This window comes from Sander lucioperca, chromosome 7 (assembly GCF_008315115.2).
Source record: "Sander lucioperca isolate FBNREF2018 chromosome 7, SLUC_FBN_1.2, whole genome shotgun sequence".
In the NCBI taxonomy this organism is placed as follows: domain Eukaryota; kingdom Metazoa; phylum Chordata; class Actinopteri; order Perciformes; family Percidae; genus Sander; species Sander lucioperca.
In genome coordinates, this window is record NC_050179.1 from 22,186,565 (window position 1) to 22,204,229 (window position 17,665).

At 38.7% G+C, this 17,665-nt stretch overlaps 1 protein-coding gene across 1 annotated transcript; it reads left to right on the forward strand.

Annotated features, from left to right (window-relative positions):
* Positions 1-4,327: 4,327 nt before the first annotated feature.
* Positions 4,328-17,217, forward strand: cpa5 (carboxypeptidase A5). Its single transcript, XM_031279693.2, has 12 exons — positions 4,328-4,346; positions 10,376-10,577; positions 12,195-12,276; positions 12,456-12,590; positions 12,772-12,876; positions 13,877-13,978; positions 14,281-14,382; positions 14,502-14,612; positions 15,151-15,241; positions 15,950-16,149; positions 16,326-16,410; positions 16,631-17,217. The coding sequence occupies exons 2-12, from the start codon at positions 10,510-10,512 to the stop codon at positions 16,816-16,818; spliced, it is 1,269 nt and encodes a 422-aa protein (XP_031135553.1). The 5' UTR covers positions 4,328-4,346; positions 10,376-10,509; the 3' UTR covers positions 16,819-17,217.
* The last annotated feature ends 448 nt before the right edge of the window (positions 17,218-17,665 follow it).

Sequence of the window (17,665 nt, forward strand, 5' to 3'; positions counted from 1 at the left end):
AAAGTAAAATGTACAAGGGAGAGAAAGATTAAGAAATGTGTAGACTCATTAAATAATAAGTAAAATGTACATTTTTGGAATAAGTCAATGCCAAAATGATAAATACGTTACATAAACGCGTCTGTTTTTTACAAGAAAGGAGAGCAAAATGAACAGCATGTAGTCTAGATAGGCTAGGTGTCCATACAATTGACTCAAAATTGCCTTTTTAACCCTTTCCAAATGTAAATTTAATTTGACTACCACCACACTACTGCAGAACGTGGTTACATGCCATGCATATTGGATGTATGTTGAAGCAGAAATACAGTTGAGCTCGTAATTTCCCCCCCCCCACACACTCTTATTTTGAAGATTGAGATTCCTTACTTTCGGGAAAAACGTTACGTCCGTTCATTAGCTTGACGCGGGATTCACCGTGAAGGTCCCGTTCACTTTTCATTGATTTTCAAAGGGGGACTTCCGCTATGATGGATCTTCATATTGACCAATAGGAAGAGAGAAAGTGGGCACTAGAGCGCAGGACGACCAATCAGAGAGCAGCAGAGGCTTGTTCTTGTCATAACAAAGGAAATGATACTATTTTTGACAGATTCAACCGTTCTCTTAATACATCCGTGGATTCAACCTGTTTTAGTACTGATTCAAGATTTTCTGTTTTTCTCTACCAAAGAGTTTACTTTGTATCGTCATTATCATGATGTTGTGAGTTTTTAAAGGGAAGTTGTAAGAAGAAGACAAATATGTCAATAAATGTGGTGATATGTGTCACGAGGCCACAACAACAACACAAAAACATACATTTTTGAATGCAGTGATACACATTGGAATAAGCCTGGGGCACGCACACAGTGACACAAACCACACACCACAGCTGGTCTGTTTTGTGATCCAATGTTTCGTGGTTGGTAATGAAACGCCTGTAAAACAGCTGCCGTGTTGCCTTCAGTGACAGGAAACAATGTGGTTAGCAACTTCCTCTGTGAACTGCTGCTGGCCTTTTTTAAAGGAAACAACACCGTCACACCCTGACAGGTCAGATGGTGTTATCTGTCAAGAGGCCGGGTTTGATGAGTGTGGATGCTGTGTATTCAGCAACACTGTGCTTCACTGCGGTGTCTGATCTATGCTGTTTGGTATGAACATCTGCAATACAGAATTCCCTTAAATGTTTCAGCATCTATAAACTCTCAGACAGCTGTTTTCCCCCCGTCGCCAGAGATGTCGTCATTTCTTCTTGCAGCATCCAAAAACTTAATAGAACCTCATCTGTAACGAATCTGCACGATGCTATGTCCTGCAGCCCGATATCATACACATAATGTCACCTCATGTGACAAGAATACATAGGTTTAGACCAGTGTTTCTCAAATGGGGGTATGTGTACCCCTAGGGGTACTTTGGAGGACTGCAGGGGGTACGTGACATTTTTTGCAAAATGTTTTTCAGTTACAAGTCTGTAGTTACTTCTACTGTCTTTTTTTTCTCCAAGTTTGTCGCTTTTTTCAGTTTTTGTCTCTGTTTTTGAAGTTTGTCACCTTTCTTTCAAGGTTTTGTCGCTTGTTTTGACCTATTCTTGCCTTTTTTCCTACTTTTTTTTAATTGTCTTTTTTCAACGTTTTTCTCACTTCTTTTCAAAGTTTGTCGCTTATTTAGAATTTTTTGTCATTTTTGTCGCCCTAGTGTTGCCTTCCTTCTTTCTACTGTTTTTTTCCGAAGTTTTTATTACTATTTTCGACCTATTCTTGCCTTACTTCCTTCTTTCTACCGTCTTTTTCAAGGTTTTGTCTTTTTTCATTAGCATTTAAATGTTTTCCAAGTACAAGGCTGTTTTTTAGTAAATCTATCGCTGACATCACTGTATTGTTCTACTTTTTTTTTTTCTACCAAATTTATTCACGCTGGTTAGGGCTTTAAAAACTGTTCAAAGGGGGTACATTAATGAAAAAAGTTTGAGAACCACTGGTTTAGACAATGGACAGAGGGATCAACACTTAACAACAATAGATATGATGCCTAAAAATAAACCCACCTTATCAGCTTGAACCACAATAGTGCGGCTGCAACAGTATGTGTGTACTGACTGCAGACACTGTGGATTTCCATCATTTCACCTTCAGTCTGTGCAGTTAGGAAGTATTTTCCACAAATTAAAAACTAATAAAGGAAATACATGAAGATATTATTGTTTTTAGCTATCTGTTTGATGGAGGATGATAACATGGTAAAGGTTGGTAACACCAAAAAAAAAAAAAAAAAAGAAGATATATATTCTTGAAGCTGCACTTTCATATGGCTCTTTGTAGTTTTGCTTGTATTTAAAGCTAATGTACTTGCACTTACTACTTGTTGTCTGGAGTTTGCACCTTCAAGATTGAAAGCACTTAATTGGAAGTCGCTTTGGATAAAAGCGTCAGCTAAATGACATGTAATGTACTGTAATTTAAGGCGAAACAACAGCTGCCATCTCCATGTGCTGATTTGGAAATGTTGATTAGATTTTGTTCTCACATCTTAGCTCTAGACTGTGGGCTGCACCCTAGGCCAGATCTGGAAATTCTGGGTGTACAAAGCATTAGTCTCGCCTTGCCAGACCATCCACACGCTGCGGAGTGGAGGAGGGTCTGGCTAGTCCACACAGCATTCTGGGATGGGAGAAAAATGTGCTCTGGTTTATTGGCATTTCTTTAAACCAATCAGAATCGTCATGGGCGGTGCTAAGCTCCGCACAGAGCCGCTGTAAAAAAGTCATACGAGAGAAATCTAAGATTGGACATGTAGTCTAGCTAGCTGTCTCATTTTACCATGCAGAGATCTGAGGAGCAGTTAACCATAGTCCTCATTAACCCACCAGAGTTTAAAATTCCAACACAAAGAAACCGGAAGGAAACGGAAAATACATGCATCCGGCGGAATTTCCTGCGGCACCGGAGCAATCCCCGAAGTGGAATGTCGAGGATATAGACTAACAAAGCATTAACTACAGGGGTTTACATCGTGTCTCCTATCATTTCGTTAGAACAGATCATTTAAACATTCCTATGGGTGAGTTTGGAGAACACTGGCCATGTGTTTTGAGATATGTCATGAGGACTTTTTCAATCACTCACAAAGTGAACAACTGTAACATTGTGAGGATACTAAAGACAAGTTAACAACATGAATTTTAAATATTTTGCTCTTCACCCTCTCCTGCCCATTTTAGTATAAATCAGTGTCTCTATATGCCCCGGCTCCATTGAGGCAGGAGGGTTTGTGCTCTCATTATCTATAAGAGATCTTTTTTACCTAGAGCAATGAACCTAATGAATAAACTGCACTAATCTGCACCTTTCAACATAGAAATAACATTTTACACTTACACGTATGTTGTGTGTATGTTTGCATTGATGTAATGTTTTTGTCTGTAATCTGATCTAATGTAACAGGACGTTGTTTATCTGTTGGGTGAGACTAAATATTATTATAATGCTAATAATTAGCATTATAATAACTAGTTGACCATACAACACCCTGGCACCCATAGTGCTTATCTATATTGGCAGTGCTTACTGTGCATTCCTCTAGTAAATAATATGTCCATGTTCAAATTTAAACTGCATACCAACAACAACAAAAACAGAATCTAAACACTGCCAAATTATTATTATTATATTCTCTTTTACTTTTATCATAGTTTCAATGTGCAAAAGTTATGGATTGCAGCTTTAAAGCATAACTGTGGTGCTGGGGCATATTTACCACCATTGTTCATCCGACTGAATTACTTCAACATCAGCATGTATGTTATCCTCCTTATGTGTAAATGTATATTTTATTTTTTGGGATATTGTTGTATGTTGTCTGCATCTTTTTCATATATTTGCATATTCTTTCTGTTGTGTTTTCTTTGTTTGTTTTTGTCTTCTAAACTCTAACTGGACTGTACCATCTTTCTTGTTTCTTTTAAATATAAATAAAAATTGGATCACAAAAAACCATCAGCAGAGACATCATTCAGCCAAAACCAGCAGCAAATAGAAGACATTCTATTGGAAACAAAAATATGTCACAGCTTTTATATACATTTATCAACTACTAAATAGTCCTTGCCCTCCTACACAACACATATTTCTTTACTGCATGTTTTTACATAAAAATAAAGAAGTGGTATATTCTCAAAACGCTTTTTTTGAGAATATGTTTTTTTTCACTGTGACGAAAACAGACTGAAAGTCTAGGTTTAATGCGTTGTAATGCTGATTCCTTCAGCGATGCCTAAACCAAGCTGGTAGGAGCTCAGTGTCTTGCTCGAGAACACTTCAGCAGGACACATGGATGTGGACGGACACACTCTTTGCTTTACTGTAAGTCTCTGAGAAACCCTCCAGCAGGTGTTTTCCCACACTTGACTCTGTCTCCATTTCTGTCTCTTTACTTTTCCTCCTCTTATCAGCTGGGTTGCACAACACAAACCTGCAGATTCTGGAACTGCGGAGAGAAGTCAAATCTGTGATTAATATCAGAATTAGTGAGTAAAACGTGTTGGACGTCATGCCAACAATACAGACACAGCTCTCACTCCAGTTTTATAAGGGCCAGATAGACAGACCAGACAGTAAAGCACTTAACTTCCAACTAGATTATTATGTTGCAACCCAAAATATAGCACTTCAACAACATATTTAAACTCACTTAAGAACAAACAGTGCTGTACAGAATCAAATTACTGTATGTCATAACCCTAACCCTAAAGACCATCATTTTGTCTGTGGATTAGATCTACAGTTTCCAGGACATGCTGGTGGCTGAGAATCCCAACCTGGTCAGCAAGATCGTGATCGGTCAGAGCTACGAGGGTCGCCCCCTGAATGTGCTCAAGGTAAAATATAACAGGCTGGAGTTCAGCAAATGAAGAGTCTTACAAAATGAATTGAAAAATGGCACCTGCTCTCATTAAAGAAATGAATGACTACAAATGAAACACACCATTGTTCTTCATAAAGGATTGTAGATAAGTCAAGCACTTTCTTAAGACAATGAAGAGATTACTTCATGATGGACTTCATGCGATGTGAAATAACCTTCTATGATCATAAAAAATATTAGGAAACAAAGAATTTGAAGTATGTCTACTCATTATTCTATTAATCTTTGTTTGACTGCTCCTTTAGTTTCAGTACAGCACCGGTGGAACCAACCGTCCCGTCATCATTAATAACTGTCACATCGTTTTTGATTTTTCTTCACTGTCTCTGCAGCTTCTAACTACTAACCATCTGTAGTACATATTGTGTTCTTGACATTTCTGTGAATAGATTGTGACTGATTATGGACGTGACCCCGCTATCACCGCCATCCTCAACAAGATGGACATCTTCCTGGAGATAGTGACCAACCCCGATGGCTACTACTACACTCACAACAACCTCTTAAAGCTATACATTTTTTTACTGGCTGATTTTATAATATTTTTCTGCCACATTATGAAACTCAAATATAAAAGTGACAAATGATGATGAGCTACTCTGATGTTTTACAACACCGTATGTGTTGTAAGACCAGGAAGCTCAACACTGGCTCTAGCTGTGTAGGAGTTGATCCCAACAGGAACTGGGAAGCTGGTTTTGGAGGTAACGACTTGCACTTGTGGTTGAAATGTACCAAGGCACCACCATGTCATCCTCAAAACATTACATCCACATTTATTTATCAGGGAGGTTTTTGTCATGTTGTTTTGTTTTTAAATTGTCAACGATTTTGTAACAGATTTAAAAAGACTTTTAAAAAATTACTGGTGTCATGCTCAATACAACCACCACATGGTGCCAAATTACCTACACACAGTGGCTTTGAAAAGGATGGACTTTATCCAAGAGACCCCTGGCCAAAATGGAGGCAGAATTACACAAATTTGCCACAAATTGCTCTACAATATGCAGACGACACAATACAAATTACATTCAATTAATTAAACAAATGTTTTGATTGTTGATACTACGGTCACTACTTGATGTTTTGTTACTTTGCACATTATGGAGACACTAACATTAGTGTTAGTAAGGAACCAAGTGTTCAGAAGTTGTCTAGAGACAGATGGTGGTATCCATTTTCAAGTCATCCCTGTGTAGCACCTGAAAAGAAAAGAGCTGTGCGCTACAAAGTTTAGATGGTATGGCCCACTATAGGGGTGTCTGAAATCATTGGGAAATATATTCACAGGAAAGAAGGATATATACATGTTTTCAGCCCCCTGAACGGTTATTTTTTACCTCTTTTAGTGTTGACTTTCAAATTTTTTTGAGGGGGACAAATCTACCTCTTCTTAATATTGGGAGTGGGGGATATTCCCTGCATCCCCCTAAATCTACATCAACTGTAATATAACATGTATTATGCACGTTATTGTGTACCATGCTTACAGTATGCACGTCTGCATTTCACAGATCTGTCTGCATTATTTCCACATCCTTTACAATTCTCATTACGAAGACTCTCATCAATCAGTCTTTATCAGTGGTGTAGTGGTCTCTGGAGAAGTGGGTATACTCTCAGTGTTCACCTTTTTTTTTTTTTTTTTAAAGTAGTCCAGAAAAAAGCCCTGTTTTAGAAACAGTGACATGTAAGACTATGATTTAGTTTACCCAAAAATCTGTCATTTCTACTTGCTCACTATTATAAAATGATCATGACTTGATTAGGAGCAGTTTGTAGTTACTACTGGTCACACAAGCAGCCTGGATGAATGTAAAATGTATTTATCATGAGGCAAACATGGTGTTATCTCTTCTCCTCTAAATGTGCAGTCATATTGCCACTGGCAATTTGCCAGTAGTTTAAAATAATGATTCATTTGGAAACCACCTTAAAACTTACCTCAGAATTATGTCTTCCATCAACTGGGGTGGCACACCCCCGCTTGTGTTATTTCTTCAGCTGTTGTTTGGTCTGCTGCCGTTATCGTAGTCAAGTGGCACCGGCACCTGAGGTTTTTTTTCACTGGCACCTGAGGTATTAGCGATATTTTCCTCGGCATGACCCGCCCTACTCTGCCTCTGATTGGCTCATCAGTTCTCATGCCTAAAGTTAACCAATCTAATCAGTGAAAGCAGCGAGTACCAGCCAATTAGAGGCAGAGGAGGGTGGGTCATGGCTTCACTATCCTTGAGGAAAAAATGGGCAATCTGGCTCACAGATATTACTGAATGGTGCGCATCAGGGGGGATTTAGAAGTGGGTATACGCAATGCTGACTGAAAAATAAGTAGGTATACGCCGTATACCAGCGTATACCCTGGACTACACCACTGGTCTTTATCTGCTTTTTAGAGATATTTTGAACCATAAATTAATAAATACATTGCAGGGTTTCCCCTGCAATTATAAGTTTTAGGCCCAGCACCCAAGCTGTTTTGGGCAGCACCCAAGCTCGATGAATGTGCCTAAAAGACTTTTCTCAGATCTAATGATAGTTGATCACTAGTTGGACTTCTTTAACAAGTTTAGTCTTTAAGCTTTTTGAGTGTGTTTTATTTATTATCTGCTCTACTTTTTCCAACGTTTTAGACACAGATATGGTTATAATAATGTTCCAAAATGACGTGAAGTTGCAGTTATTTTATTGAAAAACGTAACATTTTCTTGAGGGAGGATCCCCTTAAACCCCCAGCCAAATGTGTGCAGCTAATTCTTTCTTCCATTTTGGGCTTGTTCCAAGGAAATTTAAATTAAAAAAAAAAAAAATTGTTTACATTTTCCGATTATTTTTTTTTTACCCAGATGTGGTCAGCATAGAGTAAGAGGTGGTTACAGTTTTCATCCGGAACCCTACTACATTAGACCAGTCCCTCTCTAAATGATTTTTTAAAAGTTAATGAAGACACATTTCACCACATTTATAAGGAAGTTATATGTTCTCAAAATGCTGTTTCATTGTGACAAAAACAGACTTCAGACATGCCTGTGTTAAACACATTTAGCTGATTCCTTCAGCGATGCCTAAACCAAGCTGGTAGGAGCTCAGTGTCTTGCTCAAGAACACTTCAGCAGGACAAATGGATGTAGACGACACACACGCTTTGCTTTACTGTAAGTCTCTGAGAAACCCTCCAGCAGGTATTTTCCCACACCTGACTCTGTCTCCATTTCTGTCTCTTTACTTTTCCTCCTCTTATCAGCTGGGTTGCACAACACAAACATGCAGATTCTGAGACAGCAGAGAGAAGTCGAATTAGTGAGTAATGTCAGGGAACTTTTACTTTACTATCATGTGAACTGGCTTTAAATTAGTACATGCTCAGGTGTGTGATCAATATTTTGTGATAAGGACATAAAAGGTATTCATATGAGGAAAGAATTGGATTTTAGTGTCTTTTAAAAATGTTGAAAATGTTATCTGATGTCCATTGCTCAATGTTTAACATTCTTGATGACTATTCCTACTAAAATGTGATTCTTTTAGAAGTAGAAGAGTAACAGCTGGCTATTAATGTTAGTGGCGAGTGTTACTTTGATGCAGGTTTTCTGTTTGTTCGTGCTGGTGTCACATTTTTTGGTGGATGCCTCATTTTGAAATGAAACTGTGCGAAAGCACCAGATGAGCAGTTTTTGCACTCTTTGCACTTTTGACATTTTAAGTTTGTCTGAAAGTGTTTTACTGCTAACATGTGGAGTTCACAGTACATGTATCCAAACAGCTGGTTTCAAATACTTCATTTTGGTGACTTTTTATGCACTCATTAGTGCTGGATTAGCTTGCCTGCTGGTATCTTAACGAGCACGCTTTTTGATGCACGATATGTGGTGATGGCACAGTGGATATAACACATGGCTTTGGTGTAGGAAACCTGGGTTCAATTCCCACTGTTATGCATCAACCAATGTGTCCCTGAGCAAGACACTTAACCCATAGTTGCTCCAGAGTTGTGCGATCTCTGACATATATAGCAATTGTAAGTCGCTTTGGATAAAAGCGTCAGCTAAATGACATGTAACGATTACACTATTTACTACAATGTTGTCAAATTGCTCACCAAAATCATGTACAACCTTTTCCAGTCCTAACTGTCCTGACTGTCGCGTGCCAGTTAACACATTCACAGAAGTGGTGCTTTTAACACGATTAGGGCTTCGGCTTGGTTTATTTAAAAAGACACTTGTTTATTACAACAACAAAAACTAGTTCACACAAAAAAAAACAGACTTAAATTGTGGACCTTTGGCAGTGAAGGGGAGGGTCTTTTCAACCACTCGAACCCCTGTCACCACATGTCACCTGACAAAGTAGAGCAAAGATTAAAACATTAAACATCATGGCTATTCTCCAACCATGCAATTTGCATTGTAGTATTATCTCCTGATACAGTAAGAAAACACTAAACTAAAACCACTGTAAAACAAAAAATATATATAAAGCTAAAACTAAACCTTTCTGAAAAACTGAATGAAATCCAAAAGTAAAATAAAATAAAAGCTAATTGAAAAATTCAAAACGACCTTGCCCCCAACAAAGAGGAAGCTGAAACACACAGCGGACGGGCGCAGCTTCCTACTGAGCTGTGGAAATGAAGAACAGCACAGACGGAGACTTATTGCTTCGCTGTATTGTTTCTACATATTAGGCATTGTTAGGCCTACTTATTCCCATTTTCTTATAAACTGGTTATTCACACAATAGCAACATGGAAAAGTGACAAGGACGCAGTGACCAAATATAGTGGTGTGTGATAACGACATACTGTGAAGGTCGGATGGCATGAAACAAACCAAGTATCAATAGAACCATACCATATACCACATACTAACAAAAGGAGACACATTTATTGAAATAGAGATTCCTATAAAACAATGATTAAAAGCAAAAATTACAGCCAGATGAACATGTTTTTTTATTGTCTCATACAATGCGCACCCTTTTTGGTGCTATAAAGAAAGCTTTTATGAAATAAATCTTTCATGTTAACTTGTGAGGCAAAAGTTACTTGATAAAGGGATAATTTATTAAATAAAAAATAATATAATAGCCAACTACTATGTATATAAAATATACAAAATGTTCTCTGGTTCCACATTTTTAAATGTGAGGTTTTGCCGTTTTTCTCTGTTTTATATCATCATAAACTGAATACATTTTGAGTTGTGGTTTGCGACGTCCTCTGTGAACTGTCACATCTTGACAGGTGTTATTTGTCAAGAAAGCGACTAACATTTTAAAGGATTAAACAGCTCATCCTAAAATAAGTTAATAAGGAACCATACTAGATCCTACAGACAGAACTAAAAACCAAACCCAACAGACCTTAAACAACCTTCCCCCTTTTTTCTTTTTTTTTAAACTCAACACAACTTTGGATAAGTCAAAAACATGCATGGTGCAACTTTTGGTCTGCTATCTCCGGGCTGGTGTGGGAAAGGGACCAGCCACTGACAACACCTCCATCACCTTAAGCAAGGTTGTGGTTTTGAACACATGACCTGGCACACTCAGTCATAAAAGCCTGTGTTCAGCCCTGCCAGGTTCACACTGTTGGTCATGATGAGGGGGCTGATCGCACTCACCACGCTGTTTGTGGCCGTTCTCGGCAAGGAGACGTTTGAGGGGTAAGTGGGCCTGCCAGAGCCTCTCACTGCTGTGTAGGGTGTCCGTACTATCCGTATGCACATATATATATATATATATATATATATATATATATATATATATATATATATATATATATTAGGGCTGTCAAACGATTCATTTTTTAAAATCGCGATTAATCACTGAATTTCTATAGTTAATCGCGATTAATCGCATATTTTATCACATGATTAAAATTCTATTATTTTGCATTTCAGAACAGTTTTTAAGTACATATTAACAATCGAAAGCAATTTTTACCAGTGTATCTTGATTGGGAATCAAATGAATGCAAAGAAAGTTACTTTATGAACTTGTTTTTAAGATTTGTAATTATTTATTTACTGTAAACAAAAGAAAAATGTGTGAAAAAAAAGTCATTATTGCACAATTCCTCCAAGTACCTAACTAAAAAACTAAAAATCCCTATCCTTACTAGAGTCAATATAGTGTTTAGTAACTCCTAAATAATTTTGATTACTCACTGACGTCCAGTGATCACCGGTTAATGAGACAGCGTTTGCAGCACTTTGCAGCTGATCCAGTTGGGCTGCTTTCTCCGTGTCGTACAGGCTGTGTATCCGTGAAAACTACTGTCCCCTTCGACGGCAACGAGACAGGTCAGAACATGCCAACCGTAGTTGTGGTTTCATCCACAGGTCGGCAAGTAGCATGCCGGTCAATGCTACAATTAACTGACAACATAAGTTATACGAGTTACAGTTCTCAAGGACGCACGCACACACGGACGCGACAGCACAGTCTCTTTTTCCTTTCTCTCAACTTTTCCGCTGTGTGTCGCGCGTACCCGCTCGCGGTGTGAACTGTACTACTATGCTTAGCTCCGTAGGTGGTAGCTCAAGCTTGACGTGCTTCGGTGATATTTTAATTCGGCTTTACACAATGTGCATATGGCTTTCGACTTGTCTACGAGCCGTCCGGGAGTTTTGGAAAATAAAAAGCTCCAGTCAGGATTTCATTGCTGCTGTCTTTCTCCATCATGCCTGCAGCCTGCAGCAGCAGGATGTGTTAGGAGGAAGTGGCAGCTTGATGTTATGTAACGGTTCTGCAAAGGGTCAAAATAGTAGCCTGTTAGGCACGAGGCAAAGCCGAGTGAAGTGTAAAATAAATTAATATCGCGATTAATGCGATTAAAAAAAATTAATCGCATCGTGTCAGCCCTTAATCGCATCGCGATTAACGCGTTAACACTGACAGCCCTAATATATATATACTATGTGTGTGTTTGTGTGTGTGTGTGTGTGTGTGTGTGTGTGTGTGTGTGTGTGTGTGTGTGTGTGCATAAATGTGAAATAATTATGAATCCCTATGTCGTGCTAATTATAACACTTTTTAAACTAAAGACATCCAGTTGATGCCTGCCAATATACATCTGGTCCAATACCTAAGTAATAACTCCATTTTCACAATAAATGCAATGGCTTTCATTTTTTCTGAGGTTCGTTTGTGAGGCCAGCACAGGACACAATGGGCCTTCCTGTTGCACATTTTGAGTGCCAAACTTGGGAAATCTTACTTCGTCTCTCTTTTCGTTTGAGATCTTGAGTTGAGTCAAACGGTTGGTTCTCTTTTTGCAGGCATCAGGTGCTTCGCATTGTTGCAAAGGATGAAACCCAGCTGTCTCTTATCAAGAACCTGGAGGACATGGTCGAGTTTGAGGTCATTTATTATCCACTCACAATACATCTAAATAAATTCTAATATAAAAATGGAAAGTAAAAAATTAAATGAAAGTGTGACTTTTCTTTATTATCTTTACTGTATCTCTTTTTTTGTAACAAAAATCTCTTTGTTCCAAGGACTTGCTTCCTAAATGAAAATGCATGATTTTCTTTCAGCTGGACTTCTGGAGGGGAGTAACTGATGTGGCCACTCCTGTGGATGTCAGAGTTCCCTTCCACAGCCTGCAGTCCGTCAAAATTCACCTGGAGAGTCAGGACATCGAGTACGTCATCATGATCGAAGACCTTCAGGTACGAGACCTGCCAACAGCTTGGACTCTCAAGTCTAAGGCTTAGGAACAGGAACAAAACTGAATCTACTGCACTTGGCATTGGGCTTTTCAGAAGTTTGAAGCAGATTCTGGGCCAAAGCTAAATGTGAAAAAATGTGTTGGCCTCTGACTAAAACATGAACAATGTTATTGTCCCACAGGTGATGCTCGATGAGGAACAGCAGGAGATGGAGTCTGCTGCTCGTATCGCTGAGCCCAGAAACACCGACAGCTTCGACTTCTCCAGGTACCACACCATCAGCGAGGTTAGTACACACACTCACTCCCTCATTTCCTGTAAAAGCATTGAAACCACAGACAACTTTTATTAAATAGTTTTTACTAAATCCTTGGTTCTCATGCAAAAAACAAGAAGTAATCAGAATAGTATTTGTAGCATTGGATAATAATAGTTGTTTGCTATCGTGTCTGATTATAACAACTACAGTCGTACTACTCTGATGTTTTTTATTATTTTTAATGATTGGGAAAAAAATGAAGACCTTTTTAAGGCCACATTTCAATAGAAGGACTACAAAGTGACTTTGTTTATTGTTAAGTCAAGTGTGGCAACATTCCTGCAACTAATATAATTTCACCAAAAATTCAAAAGTGACTAGTACACTCAGGACATTTTTGGGAACAAATACATTCAAAAGTTCATCCATCAATTTAGCAGCATGCAAGTTAAGCTAAATTTCCTCCTGAAGTGTTCCCAAGCCAGATGAGGTATATCTCTATACCCAGGGGTCTCCTACCAGTTAAACATGCCTGGAAAAAAAACTTCCAAAAGAGGCTTCCATTTTCCCCTCACCTGTGAACAACAACCCCGAGATACTTTAACTAACTGGGGAGCAATCCACCGTTTTCCAGCAGAGAACCACTTCACATTCGACTGCAAACCATCACAGTGCGTGCTGAAGGTCCCTGCCCGATGAAGCCAACGGAAACACATCATCTGCAAAGAATATAGAAGCAATGTCCCCAAACTGGACAGGAAAAACACTGGCGGAGCCAGATATCCACTGAAAACGTGTTGGACGTCATGCCAACAATACAGGCACAGCTCTCACTCCAGTTTTATAAGGGCCAGATAGACAGACCAGACAGTAAAGCAATTAACTTCCAACTAGATTATTATGTTGCAACCCAAAATATAGCACTTCAACAACATATTTAAACTCACTTAAGAACAGACACTGCTGTACAGAATTGAATTATGTCATAACCCTAACCCTAAAGACCATCATTTTGTCTGTGGATTAGATCTACAGTTTCCAGGACATGCTGGTGGCTGAGAATCCCAACCTGGTCAGCAAGATCGTGATCGGTCAGAGCTACGAGGGTCGCCCCCTGAATGTGCTCAAGGTAAAATATAACAGGCTGGAGTTCAGCAAATGAAGAGTCTTACAAAATGAATTGAAAAATGACAGTTACTCTTACAAAATAAATGAAAGACCACAAATAACTCAAACCATTGTTCTTCATAAAGGATTGTAGATAAGTCAAGCAATTTCTTGACGAAAAGAAGAGATATCTTAACGGTGGTCATCATGGGATGTAAAAAACAAACCCTTCTATGATCATAAAAAGTATTAGGAAACACAAGATTTGACATATGTTTACTCATTGTTCTATTAGTCTTTAATTGACTGCGTCTTTACTTTCAGTTCAGCACCGGTGGAACCAACCGTCCCGCCATCTGGCTCGACACTGGAATCCATTCCAGAGAGTGGGTCACTCAGGCCAGTGGCACCTGGTTCGCCAAAAAGGTGCTTTGTTAATTGTTACATTGTCACATTGTTTTTTTATTTTTTCTTCACTGACTCTTCAGCTTCTAACTACTAACCTTCTGCACTAAATATTGTGTTCTTGACATTTCTGTGAATAGATTGTGACTGATTATGGACGTGACCCCGCTATCACCGCCATCCTCAACAAGATGGACATCTTCCTGGAGATAGTGACCAACCCCGATGGCTACTACTACACTCACAACAGCGTGAGTCTCTCTAGAATTCTTTTTACCGGCTCATTTTATAATCATTCCCCGCCACATTCAGGTTTTTGATTGACAATGTTAATTAATTCATGGGACTTTTTAAAAGCTTCTTTAGGGGTTTTAAACCCTGTTTAAGTTCCAAAAGTTGTCATGACTCTGGCAATTAGTGAGTTGTCTTATTAATATGTGAGTTTGAGCATGGCATATGTTTCCTATTCCATTTTCAAGGACATGAATACAAAGACTGTCTTCTGCTACAAAACTAATGTATGCAGTGAGATTTTGATAAGACATTGATACGTTTTATGAGTTGTATAGATGATACTAGAACCTTTCAAGTTCAAATCTAACATCTCAGTACAGATAGATAAACCCAGGAATGGGTGGTAAAAATTAGCACAAGATAACGGGATATTTGTGCCCGTCTCGATCAAAGAAATCAAAGATAAATAAATCCAAAGCCAAATAAACAGAAATGAAGGTATGAACCCCAAATATAAAAGTGACAAAGTATGATGAGCTACTCTGATGTTTCCAGAACCGTATGTGGCGTAAGACCAGAAAGCCCAACTCCGGCTCTAACTGTGTGGGAGTCGATCCTAACAGGAACTGGGATGCTGGTTTTGGAGGTAACGTCTTAAACTGTACCAAGGCACTACATGGAATTCTTAAAGCTTTTAAACTCTAAACCTACCGTCTTAAGTAATTATCAGTGAGTTTTTTGTTTAGTTTTAAAATGGTCATTGATTGCGTTACAGATTATTTTTCATCATTTCAATGTTTTTAACCTGTATTTAAAGCTTTAGTGCGCAACTTTTTGATATTAATGAGCGTCCATTACATTCAAGAAATTGCCAAATGAGTTGCTACAAAGCTAATTAAGGCGCCGACAGAATTCCTCATGGGGGCGACTATGCACTATAGCTTTAAAAATACTTGAATTTTACTGACTTGCATTGCTGTCTGCCAGTGTAATGCTCGATACTGCCACCAAATGGTGCCAAATTACCTACACACAGTGGCTTTGAACAGGATGGGCTATAGGATGGACTTTATCCAAGAGAGCCCTGGCCAAAATGGCAGCACAATCACACAGATTTGCCACAAATTGCTCTTTAATACGCAGAGGACACAATACAATGAATAAATTGAACATATTTTGGTGGTTTAGTCATACTATTGTTAATTTTGTGACATTTTTTGTCCTTTTGCACATTATGGAGACACTCCATACCATTAGTATTAGTGTCTAAGGAACCAAGTGTTCAAAAGGTGTATATAGACAGATGGTGGCATTTTCTAGCAGTTTCTCTGACTCTGTATACATCCCCATGTAGGAGCTGGTGCCAGCAACAACCCCTGCTCAGAGACCTACCATGGACCCAGAGCTCACTCTGAGTCTGAGGTCAAGTCCATTGTGGACTTTGTGAAGTCCCACGGTAACTTCAAGGCCTTTGTCTCCATCCATTCCTACTCCCAGATGCTCTTGTACCCCTACGGCTACACCAGGACTCCATGCAAGGACCAGACGGAGCTGGTAAGAATCACACTCCCTTTTGATCAATCTAGGTAAACTGATTGTAGATCTCTTCTCTGGGCTCATCAGTTTGTTGAAGTTTTGCCTGTACTGCTTACAATTTAAGAATATGCCTAAGCAATATGAAAGACTATGAATAGACGATTGTACGTGATCATGGTAATCTCTTCCCACAGCACAATCTGGCTAAGAAGGCTATCACTGACCTGGCTTCCCTGTACAGTACTAGCTACAGATACGGCAGCATCATCAACACCATCTGTAAGTCAGAATTATTTAAATTCTACATACTGGTTTTAACTGTGACATAAATCATAACCATTGGAAACCAATGGTAGTTTAGTTGAGAAAGACAAGTTGTACTTAAAGAAATCAGATGTTCACAATTGCCCCCAGAGCTGACAACCTCCATTATGGCTGCCAACTGAAAGCCTGTGTTGCATATAAAAAATACCCTGAGCAATACCTGTTTCAATTTTAGACCAAGCTAGTGGTGGCACCATTGACTGGACCTACAACCAGGGCATCAAGTACTCCTACACCTTCGAGCTGAGGGACACCGGCCGTTACGGCTTCATCCTGCCAGCCAATCAGATCATCCCCACCGCTAGGGAGACATGGCTGGCTCTGATGGCTATCATGGATCACACCTCCAAGAACACCTACTAATATGTGTGTGTGTGTGTATACACAAGTGAAATTCCCTGTGGAGGGGATATCATTGGCAAATGTCACCTTTAAAATGTCTTCTTTAAGACTAATATTAGAGCACCATCATATGTCATTTAGACATAGTGAAAACAACAAACAGACAAATAAACGAGTACACTGGAAATCTGCAGTTTCTTTTTCTTTATGATTTTAAAGCTTTGTAATTGGGTTCATGTTGGGCATGTCCAACATGTATTATGCACATTATTAACATGTTTATGCACGTCTGCGTTTCACACCTCTGTATGCATTATTTCCACATCCTTTAAACCTCTCATTACGAAGATTCTCATCAATCAATCTTTATCTGCTTTTTAGAGAGTTTAAACCATAAATTAATAAACACGTACAAAAACATTGGTGTGGCACAGAGTGAGACTTTATTCCCGTCTTGTTTGATCCCAATGTATTTCTTCCTATCTCATCCTGGTCTTTTTTTTTTTTTACGCCAATCTAACTATGCTTGTGGGATACAACCATAAAAACTCTAACCCTAAAAGCATTATTATAAAAACATCAGTTTCCATCTGGGCTTGTTCCAAGGAAATTTAAATTTTTCCTTTTTTTTTGTTTCATTTTTTTTTCCAGTTTTTACTTAGATGTAACCAGCACAGAGTAAGATGTGGTTACAGTCTTCATCCAGAACACAATTTGTTGTGAATATAATGTTCAAACTACAAAAGAATCCTGATCAGATTGTTTCACAACACTAGCGAATTAGATCAGTCCCTCTCCAAACAGTAGATTTAATTTAAAGTTATTGAAATGAATAAATAATTTAGTCACTTCTGCTATTTGTTCTGTC